The sequence below is a fragment of the Astyanax mexicanus genome, chromosome 1 (assembly GCF_023375975.1).
Source record: "Astyanax mexicanus isolate ESR-SI-001 chromosome 1, AstMex3_surface, whole genome shotgun sequence".
Classification (NCBI taxonomy): Eukaryota; Metazoa; Chordata; class Actinopteri; order Characiformes; family Acestrorhamphidae; genus Astyanax; species Astyanax mexicanus.
In genome coordinates this window covers 43,538,295-43,560,816 of record NC_064408.1, presented here as the reverse complement: position 1 = coordinate 43,560,816, position 22,522 = coordinate 43,538,295, and the positions used below count along the sequence as shown (strand labels likewise).

At 36.6% G+C, this 22,522-nt stretch overlaps 3 protein-coding genes across 6 annotated transcripts in view; all 3 read left to right on the top strand.

Annotated features, from left to right (window-relative positions):
* LOC125782604 (tripartite motif-containing protein 16-like) overlaps positions 1-19,816 on the top strand; it is a 132,413-nt gene extending 112,597 nt beyond the window's left edge. The window contains exon 7 of the mRNA XM_049467138.1: positions 19,166-19,816. Coding sequence (XP_049323095.1) covers positions 19,166-19,184 — 19 coding nt within the window. The 3' untranslated portion in view covers positions 19,185-19,816. The remainder of the gene's footprint in view (positions 1-19,165) is intronic.
* LOC111189189 (tripartite motif-containing protein 16-like) overlaps positions 1-22,522 on the top strand; it is a 141,308-nt gene that overhangs the window by 100,765 nt on the left and 18,021 nt on the right. Inside the window, exons 1-6 of one of the 4 annotated variants that reach the window (XM_049467129.1) lie at positions 15,543-16,163; positions 16,474-16,569; positions 16,963-17,196; positions 17,754-17,916; positions 18,455-18,514; positions 18,652-19,165. In XM_049467129.1, coding sequence (XP_049323086.1) covers positions 15,573-16,163; positions 16,474-16,569; positions 16,963-17,196; positions 17,754-17,916; positions 18,455-18,514; positions 18,652-19,165 — 1,658 coding nt within the window. In that variant the 5' untranslated portion in view covers positions 15,543-15,572. Of the gene's footprint in view, positions 1-15,542; positions 16,164-16,473; positions 16,570-16,962; positions 17,197-17,753; positions 17,917-18,454; positions 18,515-18,651; positions 19,817-22,522 lie in introns of those variants that run through there. The other 3 variants (XM_049467125.1, XM_049467127.1, XM_049467131.1) reach the window with 3 other exon arrangements.
* LOC111188902 (tripartite motif-containing protein 16-like) lies at positions 1,582-5,737 on the top strand. Its single transcript, XM_049467146.1, has 6 exons — positions 1,582-2,187; positions 2,498-2,593; positions 2,774-3,007; positions 3,711-3,870; positions 4,430-4,489; positions 4,626-5,737. Exons 1-6 carry the CDS (start codon positions 1,597-1,599, stop codon positions 5,156-5,158), a joined length of 1,674 nt encoding a protein of 557 aa, XP_049323103.1. The 5' UTR covers positions 1,582-1,596; the 3' UTR covers positions 5,159-5,737.

The window sequence follows — 22,522 nt, the reverse complement described above, 5'->3', positions numbered from 1 at the left end:
GCAAACAGCCCCGAAGATCGGCTCATACCACAACGCTGACGCCGGGCAAACAGCCCCGGAGATCGGCTCGTTCCACAGCGCTGACGCCGGACAAACAGCCCCAGAGATCGGCTCGTTCCACAGCGCTGACGCCGGGCAAACAGCCCCAGAGATCGGCTCATTCCACAGCGCTGACGCTGGGCAAACAGCCCCGGAGATCGTCTCGTTCCACAGCGCTGACGCCGGGCAAACAGCCCCGGAGATCGTCTCGTTCCAGATGTTTCATTTCTTGCTGCTGTGAAAAAAATTTGTGTACTTTGACAAGCTTTCTGTGCTGGACTTCCTTTCCTTAATTTTCTTTCTTTTTGGAATTCGCTGGGATAAGACCGCTTCATGGTTGTGCCGAAGTTACCTTAGTCTACCTCACCTAGCTTAACTTGCGTGTACGGTGTCTCTTGGGTGTCAAACAAAAAAGAAATAATGCGTTTCCTTTTGGCCAGCAGGGGGCCCCAAGCAATTGCGTGGTTTGCGTGGTGGTAAAATCCGCCCCTGGGTGTTGAAGCCCTTTAGCCTAGGGAAACTAGTTAGAAACTGCAGGTAAAATCCCTAAACACAAAACACATCCCTAAAACAAAGAGTTAAACTCATTAAAACTAACTTAGAAAACATTCAGTTAAAATAGTTATAATAGTATTTCTAACGTAAGAGATTTAAAACCAAACTAAAACCACAGTACATAGTGTAACCACAGTCCTCTCTCTCTCTTAACTAACTGTCCCTGTCAGAAGGAGCCAGGCAGGGAGACGTGGAGGCGGATGTAGGAGCAGGTAAGGGCGTAATTTATTAAATATATAAATAAACAAAGAAACAAACCAAAATAAATGAGTGAATAACGATAACATACAAACAGGGAGGCTAAACAAAGAAACAAACTAATAACTAAAACTAGACAGAAATAAACTAGACAGGGCAAGGAAAACAAAGGAATAAACAAGATACTAACAAGGGAAATAAAACTAAGATAAACAAGAAATAAACAAGAAGAAAAACAGAACTAGGAACATGGAACTAGAACTAAGAATAGAGAAACGCTGAGATACAAACGACAGGAGTTGGTGCAAAGATCGACCAGAACAAAGTGACAGAGGGGGACTATATAACACACAAGGGAAGTGGAAACACCTGGGGCTAGGGGGGCGGAGCTACAAATTGACACAGGTGGAAAAAAGTACTGAGACAGAACACAGGGGCACAGGTCACGTGGGACACACACAGGCACGAGGACAGACAGGAAACAGGGCCAGAACATGACAGTCCCAAACATTAAGAACTGAGAGAACTGTATTTAAACCTAAAGCCTTATTGATCTATTATTGATATATTATTTATCAATTCTTCCCACCACCAAACTGCTGACCTGAAGGAGGGATTAGAGCTCCATCAACACAAACTCCTCCTCTTTTCTCTCTCTCTCTCTCTCTCTCTCTCTCCACCTCTTTCTGTCTCACTCTCCAGTAAACAGAGAACCAGGAAGACACTCCTACTCAGTTCAGAGAAAACGAAACTCACTTACACTCTCTCTCTCTCTCTTTTCTCTCAGTCTGTGAGAGCAGTAAGATGGCAGAGGCCAGTATTTCAGTAGGTCAGGATCAGTTCAGCTGTTCAGTCTGTCTGGATCTACTGAAGGATCCAGTAACTATTCCCTGTGGACACAGTTACTGTATGGTGTGTATTAATGGCTGCTGGGATCAGGAGGATGAGAGGGGGGTCTACAGCTGCCCCCAGTGCAGAGAGACGTTCACTCCGAGGCCTGTTCTACGCAGAAACAACATGCTGGCTGAAGTGGTGGAGAAACTGAAGAAGACAGAAGTCCGAGCTGCTTCTCCTGCTCACTGTTACGCTGGAGCTGGAGATGTGGAGTGTGATTTCTGTACTGGGAGAAAACTCAAAGCCATCAAGTCCTGTTTGGTGTGTGTGGCGTCTCTCTGTGAAACTCATCTTAAACCTCATCTGGAAATTCCAGCTTTAATCAAACACAAGCTGGTCAAAGCCTCCAAACAGCTGCAGGAGAAGATCTGCTCTCAGCATGATAAACTGATCGAGATCTACTGTCGTACTGATCAACAGTTTATCTGTTATTTATGTACGATGGAGGAACACAAAGGTCACGATACAGTCTCAGCTAAAACAGAAAGAACACAGAAACAGGTAAGAAATTCAGATTTATTTTAAATTGAATTAATTTCTAGTTCTGTAATATTCAGCATGTGCTCTTTACTGATTGTCTGATCATGTAAAAGTAAATGAGTTCAGAGAAAGAAAGATTGAGATTATATTTGATGTAAACTGGTGAGACTGGTTTAGTCAGCCAACACCCTTCTACCAGTCTTTCTTCAGCTTCACAACACAAACTACAGACAGTACCAGAGTCCATTACAGAAACAATAAACTTCAATCTTCTGATTAATAATTCACCTCCTCTCTCACACGTCATAAAGAGCTGACTTTGTTTCTCCAGAGTGAAGTGAAAGATATGCAGAAGAAATTCCAGCAGAGAATCCAGGAGAAACAGAAGAAGCTGCAGGAGGTGAAACAGGCTGTGAAAACTCTTAAGGTGAGAAGAGAACAGAGAACAGCTGGAGCAGCTGTTTCACATCACACTCAGTGTACAGACACACTGCCAATGAGAAGTAACTCATCTACAGATGTTCAGATCCTGATGCAGCAAACCAGGATACTCCCTCCACCATGCTTTACAGTTTTTTATAAATGTTTTGTGTTTTGTATATAACAGCTCTCTGCACAGTCAGCAGTGGAGGACAGTGAGAGGATCTTTACTGAGCTGATCCGCTCCATTGAGAAAAAGCGCTCTGAGGTAACAGAGCTGATCAGAGATCAGGAGAAGACTGAACTGAGTGCAGCTGAAGAACTCCTGGAGCAGCTGGAGCAGGAGATCACTGATCTAAAGAGGAGAAACACTGAGCTGGAGCAGCTTTCACACACAGAGGATCACATCCACTTCCTGCAGGTAACAAACACTGATCTGATCTACAGAAACACCTGATCCTCAGAAAGATTCTCACACTCCTCCTCATAAAGTTTAATAATGAGATAATAAATATTTTATTTTAGTCTGTGTTTCTCAGTCCTTAAGTAGTAAAAGAGGAAATTTATCACTGCAGATGATTTTAATCTTTTTCTAAGAAACATTGAGAAGCTGAAAACTTCAGTGTGAAATCCAGTTCATTTTAAAGGTGTTGGTCAACAGTCTTTAATTAGCAGATTTTACTGCATAATGTGCAAAAGAAACACAAGAAAATGAACTAAATCAACAGCATTTAATGATAAAGCTTAATTCTCATATTTTAGTTCAGTTATTCTCATCATTTTGAAGAACTGATACTATCAGCTGCTGTGAGAGACAATAATAAAGAAACATGAAAGAAATAATTAATTTTTACATTTTAAATTATCATCATTAATTATATCCTCTTAATGTGTTTGTGAGATATATTGTACCTGATCATTTAAATATATTAAAGGTAAGAAACAGCAGAAACAGGTAAATTAATATTTTACAGCTTTAATACAGAATCATTTCAGCAGAACTACTGCAGTGTTTATGAGGAAAATCACCCCAATGTTATAAAACCTCACATTCACTGGAAAGAAAGAGTGTAATATGCTGATACACGTTTAATAGAGCAAAGCTCTATTTTCACTCTCTGTAGAGATTCCAGTCTGTGAGTGTCTCTTCTGGAGGTGAAGATTCACCCAGCATCACTGTCCATCATCATCTCTCATTTGATGGAGTGAGGAAATCTCTCTCTGATCTGAAAGAGCGACTGGAGGAATTCTGCAGGAAGGAATTCAGTAAAATCTCTCCACAGGGTAAGAGGAGGAGATCTGATCTGAAACACACTGAAGATCATGTGACCCTGATTAACATAAATCCACAATATTACTCAGAATAAATAGAAGATGACTTTATGTAGATTTGATGGATAAAATATTAAAATTACTCTAAATTTCTTTATTTTTAATCATTTAATAAGAATCTCTTCAGGGCTTCTATAGAGAGTCCAGAGCTTTTCTCCAATCAGCTCACAGCTCACCTGCAGCAGCTATACAGTGTTATTAATGCTTTATTACAGGTGTTTAAAAACCACTAACAAAAGTTACACAGAGACATTTTGTCTATTAGAAAAGCACAACTTCTGTCTGAGTCTCTTGAGAAACAATAAACTGCATATAACAGATATTATAACCATAAAATACAAATGTGAAAAAATATAAATGTAACAAATTCAGATAATTTTTTTTTTTTTTACATACAATCTTTAAAATATTTTTATAACCTAAAAGATGATTATATATCTGTAAATGTTTCTTTCTGAACAAATGTTTTCTTCATTCATTCTGTTGGATCATTTGGTTTCTGTTTCTACAGTTTCAGCAGTTCAGATGATTTTACCCTCAGAACCAAAGACCAGAGGAGACTTTCTACAGTGTAAGTAGAAATAAACACCTCAGTGATCTTTAAACACTGAATAAATATACAAGAAAGAACATTTTCAACTTTATTATCAATGTTTATTACGTGAAGAAGAAGTAAATAAAAAACCTTTTTCTCTTTTATTCCCCAGATTTCTGTCGACTGACTCTGGATCCAAACACAGTAAATCGGTATCTCAGTCTGTCTGAGAACAACAGAGTGGTGAAGTGCAGTGATAAAGTTCAGAGTTACTCTGCTCATCCAGAGAGATTTAACGGCTGGTCCCAGGTGTTGAGTAAGGAGAGTGTGAGTGGACGCTGTTACTGGGAGGTTGAGTGGAGCAGTACTGGGGAATGTGTGTACATATCAGTATCATATAAAGGGATCAGCAGGAAAGGAGGGGGTAATAAATGCTGGTTAGGACACAATGATCAGTCCTGGAGTCTGCAGTGTTTTCCCTCTCTCTCTTTCTGGTACAACAACACTGAGACTAAGATCTCAGCTCCTCCATCCTCCAGAATAGGAGTGTATGTGGACCACAGTGCAGGAACTCTGTCCTTCTACAGCGTCTCTGATACAATGACCCTCCTACACACAGTCCACACCACATTCACTCAGCCCCTCTACGCTGGAGTCTGGATTAATTATTATGAATCATCTGTGAGGTTTTGTGATCCACAATAAAGTGAAAGTAGTTCAGATGATACAGAAAAGAATTGTGTTAAGAATAGAAATGTGTGTTTATTCTGGGACACTGTAGGGGGGGAGGGGTTGTTTTGGGGGGTGTTAGAATGGGTTTATATGGAGGAGTTAGAGGTTATAGGTGTTATTTTGGTGGACTGGTGATTTTTGACTGGTGATGATTTTTAGTTGATTATTTAGTTGATCTGTATCTGAACACTTTCATTTGTGTGGTTTAGTTTCAGGTCAGGATCAGATCTGTGACTGGGTTTATGATCAGAGTCGGGTAATGAGTGAGTTAGACTGCAGATTAGATTTAGATCTGGATTTGAGTTGATTTCAGATTTAATTCAGTTAAACTGTGTTAATGTTTATCTCTGCACTTGTTTTATGTTCTGGTTTATGTCTCTTTAAATTTATTTTTATTTTCTTTATTGTCTTTAAAACACAATAAATCTTCAGAACCAAAAAAATGTTGTCTAGAAAAAATTAGATACAAAAAAACAAGATACAAGGTTTTGTTCTGACAGTGATATAATGAAACAATTGAACTAAAGAGTCTGAAAGTAAAAATCACAAATTCTTTGATTAGAAAATTAAATTTATATTTTATTTTTCATGAATAAAAAAGTTTATGAGATGATTCATTTGTTTATTTTTTTATGTTCTTTGGTTTTCTTGAGTTCTAGTGATTTACATTATTAATATTCATGTCTCTCCCTTCAGTCAGAAACTCCTATTTATCATCTGATCTGTTTTAATCATGTTAATGAATCTGATTTCTAGAATGATGTGTTTTCTTTGCATTATATTTATTTAGAATAAAAAGTGAAGATGAATCTAAACATGTGATTTTTACTCTCAGTAAGAGCAGATAGAAGCTGTTCAGTCTGATTACAGACTTTAATCCAGGAGAGACTCAGATTCAGGATCAGGCTGAGAGGGTTGAGAAATAAAAACTTTGTTAATTTCATTCTTAAGAACATTCTTTTTTGTGTTTTACTCTTAAATTATGTATTTCTGAAGCTCATTTTTAACCTAAGAGAATTTTGACCCACTCATAATGATTAAGAAATGTCTTTTTGCGCCGTTCCACCAAAAAAAAAAAAATCCTTTACAAAATCAGAGGTGCTGAATCTAAGCTGAAAAAAGCACATTTACGTATATAAAAATGTTATTATTTTATATTATATTATATTATTATATTATTTTTAGAAAAAGTCACTATAACATAAACTACACCCAACGACCAACAAAAAATAAAATCTACAGCTTGTGTTGTGTGGTCATGTGACCCTGTGAAGGTCTTTAGTTCAGTTATAAGCATTAATGTATGTAGTTTAATAGTTTTATATTTAAATCCCTGGTTTAACACCAGATAATCAGAGACAGACATTTTTAATATCATTAACACAATAAACCCACTGTGTAAACAGATGCTACTTTTATTATATTAGATTATATTTTATTCTAACAATGTAATGAATTAATACTACAAAACATCAAAATGTACAAAAGTTCCATTTCTGCACCTCAACACTACAGTTACTGTTCATCTCAGAAACAGCTCAAAATCACGTTTCTAATTTATCAAATACAACCATAGAATAAAATCATCAACCACATAAACCAGCAGCAGCATAAATCAGAACTAACAGGATAACAGAGATTATTATTATACCAGTTATTAAAATCTATTAATTCTAAGACTTTATTCTAACATTTACATGTACTGTTAGATATTAAGGTTAAAAATATTTTAATCTTATCTTTGCTCTGTTATAGATATTTTATATTTACATGAATAATTTATCTTGATTGACATGTATTATATTATCAGATATATTAAATTATTAAATTTATGAAATACATTTTTATAGGCTTTATAAGCACTATATATTTTAGTTTTTATAATAAACACTGATGTTTATAATAAATATTTCTCTTATGAGAAAATGTATGTAAATGGTTCAGTTTTTAACTGGTGGTGTTTTTCTAGTGCAGTGGAATCAGGTGGAGTCAGTGAAGAAGTGTTTAACTCTGATTTCTAACTTTACAGTCTATGAAGTCTTTTGGGAAACAGACATAAGATTCATTGTTAAAATAATATTTTTATGACAATTTCTAAGATTTGAATTTTTTTTCAGAGACAAACTTTTTTTTTTAAACAACAAAACCCATGTGAACTTTTATCTCACTTTTAGTGGTGTTGGGACTCATTTTAGCGATGCTTTATCAAACATAAAAAATGTAAATCTGTGTCTGTGCTTTCTGCAATCAAATAAAAGTAAAAATAAAGAATATATTTATTTATTATTTGTATTTTCTATGCTGTAGAAAATACACCCAGCCGTTGTCCAATGCGGACCCAAACCAATAAACTACAGAGAAGGATTTAATTCTGACAGTGTTCATTTAAAGCGGCACAACTTTTCTTCTTCACACTGTGTCGCTGCAGTGTGTGTTTTACGGCGCAGTAAATGCACGGACCAATCACCAAATGCTCCCCTCTGCCAATCAGGGGTGGGTTTCCCGAAAGCTTCGTAACACTAAGAACTTCGTTAACTCGTACTTAAGATTGATCGTTAATTAAAGAGTGTTTCCCAAACCCGTGCGTAACTAAAGTACTGCGTAAACTCGCTCGCAGATTAACGAGTGCCCTCACCCAGTCGTATTCTTAAGAGCTTCTTTAGGGGATCTCCACTTGCAGTTCAGCACCTTAAACACCAGGGACCGCCAAATTTGAGGGAGAAAAATTATTATTTCGGTGGTTGAACCAATTATATTATATTACTATTAATTATAATCAATTTTATTATTATATAATTATTAATATTATTATATTATATTATATTATATTCTTGACATTAATGCTGCAAGAAATGCAATCAGTCAATTCCTGCAGATGATGCTCACAGCTGCAAAGTCACCAAGTCCGTGGATTCTGTAATCAGGCGTTACTGTGTCATACACACACTTATATACAATTCCCACCAGCCCGGGAATTACAGCACAACACAATATATTTCCATGCTATTGGGAAAATCCCTGGTACTGTAGGTCCGGTGCAGGGGACGCCTGAGGTGTCTTTAATCCCACCTACGCGTATTGTAAAGGGAATCGTGAATGTGCAGGTAATATTTAATAATATTCCTTAATCAGGTGCTTCTAACCAACATTGTGGCCGTTCATCTGGGCAAACTCTGGGGTGTGTCAGCTCGCAAATATATAAATACCAGTCAAACGTTGGACACGTCTCATTTAATGTTTTTCCTTAATTTTTTTATTTAATTTATTTTCTGAAAACTATTAATTGACGCATATGGAATTATCTAGGAGACAAAAAGGTGCATGGCCTTCACAATCCCCTGACCTAAACCCAACTGAGATGGTGATTTAAGATGAGCTGGAACTTCACAGAGTGTTTAAAGGATAAAACATATTCTGGTTGGTTTAAAATGTATATATACAGTCATATGAAAAAGTTCTAGTTCTAAATATTTGGGAGTTTGCAACAGCCATTTCAGTTTGATATATCTAATAACTGATGGACACAGTAATATTTCAGGATTGAAATGAGGTTTATTGTACTAACAGAAAATGTGCAATATGCATTAAACCAAAATTTGACCGGTGCAAAAGTATGGGCACCCTTATCATTTTATTGATTTGAATACTCCTAACTATTTTTTACTGATTTACTGAAGCACAAAATTGTGGCAGGCCAAGAAAAATATCAGAAGAGCAGAGAAGAAGAATGGTGAGAACAGTCAAGGACAATCCACAGACCACCTCCAAAGAGCTGCAGCATCATCTTGCTGCAGATGGTGTCACTGTGCATCGCTCAACAATACAGCTCACTTTGCACAAGGAGAAGCTGTATGGGAGAGTGATGCGAAAGAAGAAATGGCTGTTACAAACACCCAAATATTTAGAACTAAAAATAATTAAGATTTTTCATATGACTGTATATCTTATATGGACGGAAAGTTTAAAGTCTTGTCTGATCAATCAGGTGGCGAGTTCTGCAGGGGGAGAGGGGAGGTGGAAATAAGTTATAAATAAGTACCATCCCAAGTTTAAATCTCTATAATATCTAACCAGTGAAAGGGAGCAGTTGTGATTCTAAACACTTTATAGCAAAATATAGAGCTGCAAAAACACTTCATCCATATAAATATTTCATTTTATGGATCTGAAAATAAAAAAAAAATAAAAAAGAAAGTCTGACATTTTTTTCAGATTTTCAACTTCTGGAGTGAGTTTGCTGCACTGAAAGGAAAGTAAAATATGCAATGAATTTCGTTCCACTTCACGATTGTGTCCCACTTGTTGATGATTCTTCACAAAAAATACAATTTCCTATCGCTATGTTTGAAGCCTGAAATGTGGCAAAATGCTGAAAAGTTCAAGAGGGCCGAATACTTTTGCAAGGCACTGTAGCTAGCTAACAGTGCTAACATGTACAATCTGACAGAAATCTGAATGTAGCATTTGTTCCTTGGAGATTAGGCCAATCTTTTTTTTTTAGGCTAATCTTTTTATCTTTAGAAACTCATGATTTTTGTTATCATACTGGAATATTCTTCATCTGTCAGGCTTTTGGGAAATCTTCTTGTCAGCCAGTATTCTGATTTAGGGATTCTTCATGCCCTCTTTAAATGTAATTTTCATAACAAATTTTGCACTCATGCAAATAAACTCTATTTCCATTTATAACCCCTGTGCAAAGTTAAAAGAACCTGCCCATCTGTTATTTACAGCTAGATTTTGAATGTACAATTTTTCACAGGGCAAACGTGTATCTTTTAACAGTTTATCAAATGCAGTGAAGGCTGTATGAATTTTCTCACGACTCGAGTAAAGTGAGGTTTCGTGGCCAATATAAGCAAAACACCTTATCATGGATCGCACAGATCTATTTTAGACATTAAATAAAGCTAAAACTAATTAGGAGACATATCCAACCAGGTAGCTAGCTAACAGTGCTAACCTGCACAACCTGACAGAAATCTGAATGTAGCATTTGTCTCTTGGTGATTAGGCCAATGCCCCATTAGGTTTGCTGTGTTTTTTTCCACTGAGTTTTGTTTTCCATTGAAGTATGAACTAATTCCATAAATATTTTTCTTTCAAAAAGGAGAGAGAGCCATGTGTGCCTTAGCTGTGTGGTTGGGGGGGGCTTTTGTGTGAGAGGCTCGGGGGAATGCCGCAGTAGTTACAGATTACAATGACAGGTACAGTGTGGCTATATTCCACACATCACAGATCTAAAATAAAATTTAAAAAATTAAAAATAATTTCACCATTCGTCAGTCTTAAACATTTCTATTTATTTTTTATTTGTTGATTAAAAGACACATTAACCCATCTGAAACATTTGGAACATTGTACAAATCACATCTACAACAGGAAGTGACATCAGCTGGTTCTCCTGAAGATCATGGTGAAGTCGGAAATTAAGTTCCCTCAGTTGTTTTTCTGAATATTTGATCTTATTGTAACTATGACTGAGGAGATGAGGTGTTTTTTTATTAGAAATATCAATTATTTGAACATGCAGCTTTTTTTTTAAATAAACATTTTCTTGAGAGGAAATCAAAGGAATTTATGGACTTGCTTTTAAACATGCTTTTTAAATGTCACATTAGTTTTGGTAACAGGACTGAGAAAAATGTAATCATCTTTGGCTTAGAAACCTTGTACAAGAATTAAGTAAAGCTGCATAAAATTAATCAGTACGTGTTTTAAATAGTTAAATATATGTTTTATTAGATTCAGAGATTATAAAACATAAAAACATTAAGCAATGCCGTTACAATAAGCAAACGGCACCCATTCAAAGGAATGGCCCATTTCCTCATGTGCAGCTTCATTCTATATCAGTCCCAGCATAATATTAATTAGGTCACACAGGGGAGCGTCACAAAATGAAGCAGAAAACAGAAATAATATTGATGTATTTAACATTTTGATGGACTACAGCAGCACAGGTATTGATACCCTCATAGCAGTGTATTAAAATGTTCAAAAGCATTGTTTTAAACTTTCTTGTAACCAGTATTGTTCAGTACTCCCACAGAATAGAAGGTAACTGTTAAAAAGTGGTTGGATAAATGATTGTAACATGTAGCTTTCCACTGAAAATAAGAATTAAACAATACAGGTGCAATATATCAACTGTCACTAAAACAACAGGTCATAACCTTACTAAATTCTTTATAAAGACTTTATATCTGTCCTTCATATCTTAAGAACCATAGTGTAGAGAATGATGATGATGATGATGCATATCACCCTGCCAAAATAAATCTCAAGGAGGTGCAGTGTGCTTTGGACAAAGTTGAATTTTTTGAGCACAGTAATAGAAAACATTTAGTCCAAATGAAACAAAATAACCCACACATACCTACTGTGGAGTACGGAGGAGGGAATGTCATGGTTCAGGCCTGATTTGCTGCACCAGGTTCTGACAAGTTCTGCATCTTAAATCCACTGTGAATTCTCTACTGTAGTATTAGAAGGTCCTGTAGGAAATCTTAAGACCATTCATACAACTATTGCCAATAGTGTTCTCTCACCCATCCAATACATTCAATTCAGGTGTTTTTCACTTCCATGGCCACAGGTCTATAAAATGAAGCACCAAGAGTTGGATATAGTGGTATAAAGCATGTCAGAACTGGACTCTAGAGCAGTGAAGACATGTTTTCTCTGCCTGGCAATCTGATGGACAAGTCTGGGTTTGTCTGACTGTATTTTGTGAAGTGTAAAGTTTGGTGGAGGGGGGATTATGGTGTGGGTTATTTTTCAGGAGTTGGGTTTTGCCCCTTTCTTACAGGTAAGGAAGCTCTTTGAGGAATTTCATGATCCCAACTTTGCAGGAACAGCAAATGATTGCTCCATCCTGTTCCTACATGACTGAACACCAGTGCACAAGCAATGTCCATAAAGACATGGATGAGGAAGAAAGGTGTGAAAGAACTTGACTGACCTGCACAGAGTCCTGACCTCAATATTTTTATTTGTTTCATTTTATGAATTATATTCAAAAGTGCGTTCTTAAGCTTCATAGGTTTAGTTATGCAAATTCAATAGTTCAAATGATCTTTTCACTGCACTATATATGCAGTGTTTCTGGTGACATCTGTTGGTGTATTTGAGGTATAATTTACTTCACTTTACAAATGACATGCTAGCGAGGTTATTTAGCAAGCTGGCTGCACAAAAACTTCATGCAGTTTTGCAGTATATAATTACTTTACAAACCCAAAGAACACTTTACTACAGTAGTGAAAAAAGCTAAATGAATCCATTATTTACTTTGCACTTTATATTTTTACTATTTCTATTCGATTGAAAACACAACATATTTTAAGTTTTGTCTTGTCAACTTTAGTAGAGAAGAGTAATAAGGTCAAAAAAGTAATGCTGTGATTTCAAACTAATGATTTGGTGCAAAAACAGCAACCACAAAGCTTATAGTGTGTGGTGTCACTAATAGAATATATCAGACACTGAATTGTTGAATTAGACAGATTTAGATCTTGTGTAAGAGTTTCAGCTGAGCAGATCATGTTGACATGATCAGTAATTTATCTGTAGTTATTATGAAGGAGAGATTAGTAACTTCTCCAGAAGACTCAGTAATTATTAGCTATTGTTAATACTCAATAAGTAATTAACTGAGTAATTAATCAGTACCATTGGTAGTTATTAATAGTGATTTATACGTTAATGTGGCACTGTTCATTACAGTGTTTCACTGTATTGATGCTGTTATTCTCACTCACTGTTACACGGCACATGTTTAAAAACAAAGCCATAAAGAACTGTTTTATACACTCCCCGGTCACTTTATTAGGTTTGACTAATAAAGACTGGTTCAAGCTGATAGAACGACAACAGTAACTCAAATAACCACTCGTTAAAACCGAGGTCTGCAGAAGAGCATCTCTGAAACACAACACGTCTAACCTTCAGACTGATGAGCTACAGCAGCAGAAGATCACACCGAGTTCCACTCCTGTCAGCTAAGAACAGGAAACTGAGGCTACAATTCACACAGACTCACCAAAACTGGACAGTAGAAGATTGGAAAAACGTCACCAGGTCTGATGAGTCTTGATTTCCGCTGCTCAAAATTTGGCGTCAACAACATGAAATCATGGATCCATCCTGCCTTGTATCAACGGTTCAGGCTGGTGGTGGTGGTGCAGATGGTGTAGTGAATATTTTTCTGACACACTTTGGGCTCATTAGTACCAATTGTTTCAATGCCACAGCCTACCTGAGTATTGTTATTGACCATGTCTATCCCTTTATGACCACAGTGTACCATCTTCTGATGCTACTTCCAGCAGGATAATGCACCATGTCATAAATCTCAATCCAATAGAGCATCTTTGGGATGTGGTGGAACGTGAGATTCACATCATAAGATGTGCAGCCGACAAATCTGCAGCAACTGTCTGATGATATCATGTTAATATGGACCAGACTCTCTGAATAATGTTTCCAGTACCTTGTTGAATCTATGCCACAACGGATTACGGCAGTTCTGAAGGCAAAAGGGGTCCAACCCAGTACTAGCAAGGTGTACCTAATAAAGTGGCCAGTGATTGCATGTCAGGCCTCCTTTAGTGAAATGTGAGATCACTATAAAAGACTGAAGCTCCTCCCTTCAAAATGGTGACAGATATGCATCTACTGTTGCTTTGTCTTGATCCTCATATGCTGTTTATTATGAATCACAGAGAAACAAATAGACCAAATATTAACTTTAGCAGAGAGAGTTTAATACCTCCACTCATTATTTAATTAAATCTTCTTTTTTGCAGTCAGAAACATATTGTGTAAAGAGACTTCATTGTGTGATTATAAACATGTAATTCATCAAGCACGGTGAGTTACGTTAGATAACACTGTGCTAATTTGCTGCCAGGAATTCAATGCCTCCCTACATATTGTGAGATAAAGACTTATTGTGTCAAGGTGTGATTATAAACAGGCCATTCATCACGCACAGTGAGATATGTCTTAATGATGATCACATGAACATCTGCTCACTTTTACACTTTAAAATGTAGCTTCTTTAAGACAATACATACACATGCACTGTACATAAACTTTAAATACATTATTTCCAAAACTGTAAAATGAACTGCTTTTATTGTCAGAGTGGGTCAGATATTTTGGTACCCAGTTTATGATCCAGGATGAGCAGTAAAGATCTGCTCTGTAGAACAAGACATAATGAATTAAATTCAGAGTTCAAAGTTGAACAGCTGGAGCTGTTTTATACAAAGTCTCAGACTGATGTCCAGATGTTTGTTATGGTTATGAAAAATGTATTGTTCATAGGTCGGGCAATCTGACAAATAGACCTAACGTCATGCACAATCAGTAATGTGAGATATCACTGTGAACATTAGGTGCCAACACCCATCATCTGGTCTATTTATAGCTTTATGGTGTTCACATGGACAACACTTGAATTCAGCACTTTAACTGATAACAACCAGGTAACATTTCAGCACTGCCCAATGAAAAACAGACATCTCCATTTTTATTGGTTTTAGATATTATTACATCATTAAATACAGCAGCTTTCCTTCGCCATGTCAACATTTAATGATAAATAGACCAATTAAAATGCTGTTCAGTGTTTAGAGTAAATATTTTTTTTTAATTATCTTCAATTAAAATTGAAGAAGGTACTTTTCCTGCTCCTAAAAAATGCAGTTTTGCAGTTAGAGGGACTTGATTTGCACATAAAGCTCATGAACTAAAAATAAACATAAGAATTTTATTCATTGTCAGACTTTGTAAAAAAAAAAAACATTGACACAGAAATGATGATCCAATGTGTTTAGTAAAGATCTGTAGAGTTGAACTTGAATATTTAGAACTATTTGATCACAGTGTTAACCTTGCATCCAAAGTAATGATCCAGTTGATTCCAGATGTTTATCCTGATCAGCATTGTTGTCATTGTATTCTGTGTTTATACTGTATTTATGCTGCAGAACAGCAGTAGAGATCTGGTGATTGTCTCTTTCTGATTAATGCATCTGATAAACTGATAATCGTCTCTCAGAAACACAGAAAAGTAGACGAAACCAGGCGGGAGCATCTAGTGTTCTTCATAGAGTCCCAGTTTCACTGATTTCAGCATCAATATTTTAATCATTGTTTCTTATTATTATGTACAGTTATTGTGTTAACCACGTGATAGTTCCACACCTGGTTAAACAGTCACACAGTGCTGTTTGCACAGCACAAGACTTTTAATATCACTCCTACTAAAAGTAGAAGCTCAAAGTGCACTGATCTCAGAGTGCTGCTGCTGCTCTCTCTTTCTCTCTCTCTCTCTCTCTCTCTCTCTCTCTTTCTTTCAGTCTGTGAGAGCAGTAAGATGGCAGAGGCCAGTATTTCAGTAGATCAGGATCAGTTCAGCTGTTCAGTCTGTCTGGATCTACTGAAGGATCCAGTAGCTATTCCCTGTGGACACAGTTACTGTATGGTGTGTATTAATGGCTGCTGGGATCAGGAGGATCAGAGGGGGGTCTACAGCTGCCCCCAGTGCAGAGAGACGTTCACTCCGAGGCCTGTTCTACGCAGAAACAACATGCTGGCTGAAGTGGTGGAGAAACTGAAGAAGACAGAAGTCCGAGCTGCTTCTCCTGCTCACTGTTACGCTGGAGCTGGAGATGTGGAGTGTGATTTCTGTACTGGGAGGAAACTCAAAGCCATCAAGTCCTGTTTGGTGTGTGTGGCGTCTCTCTGTGAAACTCATCTTAAACCTCATCTGGAAATTCCAGCTTTAATCAAACACAAGCTGGTCAAAGCCTCCAAACAGCTGCAGGAGAAGATCTGCTCTCAGCATGATAAACTGATCGAGATCTACTGTCGTACTGATCAACAGTTTATCTGTTATTTATGTACGATGGAGGAACACAAAGGACACGATACAGTCTCAGCTAAAACAGAAAGAACACAGAAACAGGTAAGAAATTCAGATTTATTTTAAATTGAATTAATTTCTAGTTCTGTAATATTCAGCATGTGCTCTTTACTGATTGTCTGATCATGTAAAAGTAAATGAGTTCAGAGAAAGAAAGATTGAGATTATATTTGATGTAAACTGGTGAGACTGGTTTAGTCAGCCAACACCCTTCTACCAGTCTTTCTTCAGCTTCACAACACAAACTACAGACAGTACCAGAGTCCATTACAGAAACAATAAACTTCAATCTTCTGATTAATAATTCACCTCCTCTCTCACACGTCATAAAGAGCTGACTTTGTTTCTCCAGAGTGAAGTGAAAGATATGCAGAAGAAATTCCAGCAGAGAATCCAGGAGAAACAGAAGAAGCTGCAGGAGGTGAAACAGGCTGTGAAAACTCTTAAGGTGAGAAGAGAACAGAGAACAGCTGGAGCAGCTGTTTCACATCACACTCAGTGTACAGACACACTGCCAATGAGAAGTAACTCATCTACAGTTAAAATGAAGAGTGTGGAGAAACAGCAACACTCAGATTTAATAACCTGTAGATCCCCTTCAGCAGCGTTCACCTTCCTGTTCCATTACCCAACATCTCTTCAGATTAAGATCATGAACTGCAGCCCTTAAATTCTCCTGTTAACTGTAATGATACACATTTAAATTCATTATTAATATGATCTATCAATAATCAAAAGATGTTCAGATCCTGATGCAGCAATACAGCCCCAAACCAGGATGCTCCCTCCACCATGCTTTACAGTCAGTTTTTATAAATGTTTTGTGTTTTGTATATAACAGCTCTCTGCACAGTCAGCAGTGGAGGACAGTGAGAGGATCTTTACTGAGCTGATCCGCTCCATTGAGAAAAAGCGCTCTGAGGTAACAGAGCTGATCAGAGATCAGGAGAAGACTGAACTGAGTGCAGCTGAAGAACTCCTGGAGCAGCTGGAGCAGGAGATCACTGATCTAAAGAGGAGAAACACTGAGCTGGAGCAGCTTTCACACACAGAGGATCACATCCACTTCCTGCAGGTAACAAACACTGATCTGATCTACAGATACACCTGATCCTCAGAAACATTCTCACACTCCTCCTCATAACGTTTAATAAAAAGATAATAAATATTTTATTTTAGTCTGTGTTTCTCAGTCCTTAAGTAGTAAAAGAGGGAATTTATCACTGCAGATGATTTTAATCTTTTTCTAAGAAACATTGAAAAGCTGAAAACTTCAGTGTGAAATCCAGTTCATTTTAAAGATTTGTTGATCAAGAGTCTTTAATACTGCATTTAACGATAAACCTTAATTCATATTTTTACATTTAAAATTATAATCATTAATTATATCCTCTTAATGTGTTTGTGAGATTTACTGTACCTGATCATTTAAATATATTAGAGGTAAGAAACAGCAGAAACAGGTAAATTAATATTTTACAGCTTCAATACAGAATCATTTCAGCAGAACTGCTGCAGTGTTTATGAGGAAAATCACCCCAATGTTATAAAACCTCACATTCACTGGAGAGAAAGAGTGTAATATGCTGATACACGTTTAATAGAGCAAAGCTCTATTTTCACTCTCTGTAGAGATTCCAGTCTGTGAGTGTCTCTTCTGGAGGTGAAGATTCACCCAGCATCACTGTCCATCATCATCTTCTCTCATTTGATGGAGTGAGGAAATCTCTCTCTGATCTGAAAGAGCGACTGGAGGAATTCTGCAGGAAGGAATTCAGTAAAATCTCTCCACAGGGTAAGAGGAGGAGATCTGATCTGAAACACACTGAAGATCATGTGACCCTGATTAACATAAATCCACAGTATTACTCAGAATAAATAGAAGATGATTTTATGTAGATTTGATGAATAAAATATTAAAATTACTCTAAATTTCTTTATTTTTAATCTTATTATAAGAATCTATTCAGGGCTTCTATAGAGAGTCCAGCTCACCTGCAGCAGCTATACAGTGTTATTAATGCTTTATTACAGGTGTTTGAAAAACATTAACTAAAGTTACACAGAGACATTTTGTCTATTAGAAAAGCACAACTTCTGTCTGAGTCTCTTGAGAAACAATAAACTACATATAACAGATATTATAACCATAAAATACAAATGTGATACATGTAACAAATTTAGAAAGAAAAAGGAAATTTGCAATACATTTTTTTACATTTTAAATATTTTTATAACCTGAAAGATGATTATATATCTGTAACTGTTTCTTTCTGAATAAAGAGTTTTCTTCATTCATTCTGTTGGATCATTTGGTTTCTGTGTTTCTACAGTTTCAGCAGTTCAGATGATTTTACCCTCAGAACCAAAGACCAGAGGAGACTTTCTACAGTGTAAGTAGAAATAAACACCTCAGTGATCTTTAAACACTGAATAAATATACAAGAAAGAACATTTTCAACTTTATTATCAATGTTTATTATGTGAAGAAGAAATAAATAAAAAACTTTTTTTCACTTTTATTCCTCAGATTTCTGTCGACTGACTCTGGATCCAAACACAGTAAATCAGAACCTCAGTCTGTCTGAGAACAACAGAGTGGTGAAGTGCAGTAATAAAGTTCAGATTTACTCTGATCATCCAGAGAGATTTGACAGTTATGTTCAGGTGTTGAGTAAGGAGAGTGTGAGTGGACGCTGTTACTGGGAGGTTGAGTGGAGCAGTACTGGGGGATATGTGTACATATCAGTATCATATAAAGGGATCAGCAGGAAAGGAGGGGGTAATGAATGCTGGTTTGGACACAATGATCAGTCCTGGAGTCTGCAGTGTTCTCCCTCTCTCTCTTTCTGTCACAACAACACTGAGACTAAGATCTCAGCTCCTCCATCCTCCAGAATAGGAGTGTATGTGGATCACAGTGCAGGAACTCTGTCCTTCTACAGCGTCTCTGATACAATGACCCTCCTACACACAGTCCACACCACATTCACTCAGCCCCTCTACGCTGGAGTCTGGATTAGTTGGTCTGAATCATCTGTGAGGTTTTGTGATCCACAATAAAGTGAAAGTAGTTCAGATGATACAGAAAAGAATTGTGTTAAGAATAGAAATGTGTGTTTATTCTGGGACACTGTAGGGGGGGAGGGGTTGTTTTGGGGGGTGTTAGAATGGGTTTATATGGAGGAGTTAGAGGTTATAGGTGTTATTTTGGTGGTGATTTTTGACTGGTGATGATTTTTAGTTGATTATTTAGTTGATCTGTAACTGAACACTTTCATTTGTGTGGTTTAGTTTCAGGTCAGGATCAGATCTGTGACTGGGTTTATGATCAGAGTCGGGTAATGAGTGAGTTAGACTGCAGATTAGATTTAGATCTGGATTTGAGTTGATTTCAGATTTAATTCAGTTAAACTGTGTTAATGTTTATCTCTGCACTTGGTTTATGTTCTGGTTTATGTCTCTTTAAATTTATTTTTATTTTCTTTATTGTCTTTAAAACACAATAAATCTTCATAACAAAAAAATGTTGTCTAGAAAAAATTAGAAACAAAAAAACAAGATACAAGGTTTTGTTCTGACAGTGATATAATGAAACAATTGAACTAAAGAGTCTGACAGTAAAAATCACAAATTCTTCGATTAGAAAATAAAATTTATATTTTATTTTTTATGAATAAAAAAGTTTATGAGATAATTCATGTTTTTGGTTTTCTTGAGTTCTAGTGATTCACATTATTAATATTCTGTCAGGTGCGGGTGCAGGGAGGACGCGGAGGCGGACGCAAATGCAAACAAAAAAGGGATTTATTAAAGAAAACAAATACAAAATACACCGGGAATAAACTGAAAACAGGACTGAGGAAACTGGGGAACACATAGAGCACTGACAGATGATAAACATACATATATATCAAGACAAATAAACAAGTAAACAAGAAACAAAGAAAAACAAGAAACAGAGGCGAGCTAAAACTAACAAACAAACAAGAGATACTAAAGATAAACAAACGGGGAGACTATAAAACTAGGCAGGATAAACTAAAACAGGGCAAGGGAATAAACTAGGGAAAACACAGGGAACTAGAAAATAACAGAATAAACAGGAAGATAAATATATACTACAAACAAATAGGGAGGCTGACAAAAACAAACGAGGAAAACAATAAGGAACTAAACTAGATAGATAATAACTAACAAACAAAGCGGGAGTAGATAAACAAAGAAATAAACTAATAACTAAAGCTAGACAGGGCAAGGGAGTAGACAAGAAACTAAACAGAGCTAAGAACTTAAACAGGGAATAACTACTAAACTAGGAACAAAATAACAAGGGAAGAGAGCTAAAGGCTACGAGGAACAAGGAAACACTAAGAATCTAAGAAACGCAGAGAAAGAGACAAACAACAGGAGACAGTGCAAAGACCGACCAGGACAAGTGACAGAGGAAAGCTATTTAACTAAACAGGAAACACACTGGGAGTGGAAACACCTGGGGAAGGGGTGGAGCTACAAATGAGACATGAGGTAATGGAAAATCACAGGCAGAACACAGGGGCACGGGTCACGTGGGACAACACAGGCACGAGGACAGACAGGAAACAGGGTCAGGCGTGACATATTCATGTCTCTCCCTTCAGTCAGAAACTCCTATTTATCATCTGATCTGTTTTAATCATGTTAATGAATCTGATTTCTAGAATGATGTGTTTTCTTTGCATTATATTTATTTAGAATAAAAAGTGAAGATTAATCTAAACATGTGATTTTTACTCTCAGTAAGAGCAGATAGAAGCTGTTCAGTCTGATTACAGACTTTAATCCAGGAGAGACTCAGATTCAGGATCAGGCTGAGAGGGTTGAGAAATAAGAACTTTGTAATTTCATTTTAAAGAACATTCTTAAATTTTGTGCATTTTCATCAGGGCCGCCGCTCTGCATACGCAGACAACGCAGCCAGCGTTAGGCCTCAACCATTTTGCAGTTGCAGGGAGCCAAATTGACTGAGAATGAAATGTGTTGAAATTATGACATTATTAAATTTAAAACCCAATGTGAATTATTTATGATACGCTCATCTTTTTTGTCTTTAAACATTGCATGGGGCACCTACTCTACTACTTAAAAGCGGCACGTTATTATTTTTGTGCATAATATAATGCCCCCACCCCTATTGCCTGAAATGGCACGGCTCGGTTTGCTCTGTTGGTTGTTGCCAGATGTGACATTTTCCAGTCAAATAAATAATCAAAAAATGCATGGAGGCGCTAAATCTTGCGCATGTTTAACCATTTTTAAAGTGTATGTGGCCATTCTATACAAAAACTTGTCCAGTGCAATATTTGTGTAAGTTAAAAACTTAAAATAAAATAAACAAATAGGATGAAAAATCGTAACTTATCTGGCAACCTTAGTCCTAACTAAAGTAGCAACGCTACTTGAGTTTGGCAGGAGACAAGTTCACCGCGCGAAGTTGCTACTAAATGGTAATTCAACTATGAAGCGACGGTTTGAGTCTGGAGCTGAGAAGAAGAAAAAGAAGCAGAAAGATGAGGCCCATGCATCCCTTTCTGGTGAGTAACTTCGATGATAAAGGTTTAAATAGTTTTGATTACTTCATGTTCAGTGGTGTTGCCTGAGCTAGTTACGTTGGCTTTGCTGATTTGGTAGCTTTAAACGCTTAACTAGAAACTAATCTGGGTATTGCAAGGCACGTGGCACGTTTGCAAATAGTAGTAGTGTAGTTTGAAGATTTTTAGTGACTTTAATAAAAAATTTATAAACAGAGTAGCCTACCTATTGACTAATGCCGTCAGTGCACTATCCAAATGGTCTGTATGACAGCAGGATCAGACAGCTCTATAGATTTTGACAGGATGATATAAATACACCACGAATATAAACGATAATTTCATAACCTTTAAGGCTGGCTTGTGTAAATGACGTGTCCACTGCTTAAAATAGACATGCATCGTTTCATTTATTATTTATACATTATAAATAGTACTCTTGTGCTGTTCTTCACTGTTATTGGCCTTACTTATAACGTTGTAAATATTCACAGTTACATGTGTAATTTTAATAAATAGTAAAATTTTGCGTAAACCTTTTGTGTTTGTGTGTGTGTGTGTGTGTGTTTTTTTTTTTTTTTTTGGGGGGGGGCCTCCCTGACCAGTTATGCTTAGGGCCTCCAAAACCTTAGCAGCGGCCCTGATTTTCATCATAAGTTACGTATTTCTGAAGTTCATTCTTAACATAAGAGGATTCTGATCCATTCATAATGACTTAGGGACGTCGTTTTGCACAGTTTTTTTTAAACAGAAAAAAAAAAAAAAAAAAAAGATGTGCTGAATCTGAGCTGAGAAAAAGCACATATATATATATATATATATATATATATA

Bases quoted from the DNA above. Each gene is read 5' to 3' on its own strand.
- LOC111188902 (XM_049467146.1), top strand. From the start codon at position 1,597: ATGGCAGAGGCCAGTATTTCAGTAGGTCAGGATCAGTTCAGCTGTTCA. The intron at 2,594-2,773 runs GTGAGAAGAGAA...TGTATATAACAG, and splicing joins AGGCTGTGAAAACTCTTAAG to CTCTCTGCACAGTCAGCAGT. The intron at 4,490-4,625 runs GTAAGTAGAAAT...TTTATTCCCCAG, and splicing joins CAGAGGAGACTTTCTACAGT to ATTTCTGTCGACTGACTCTG.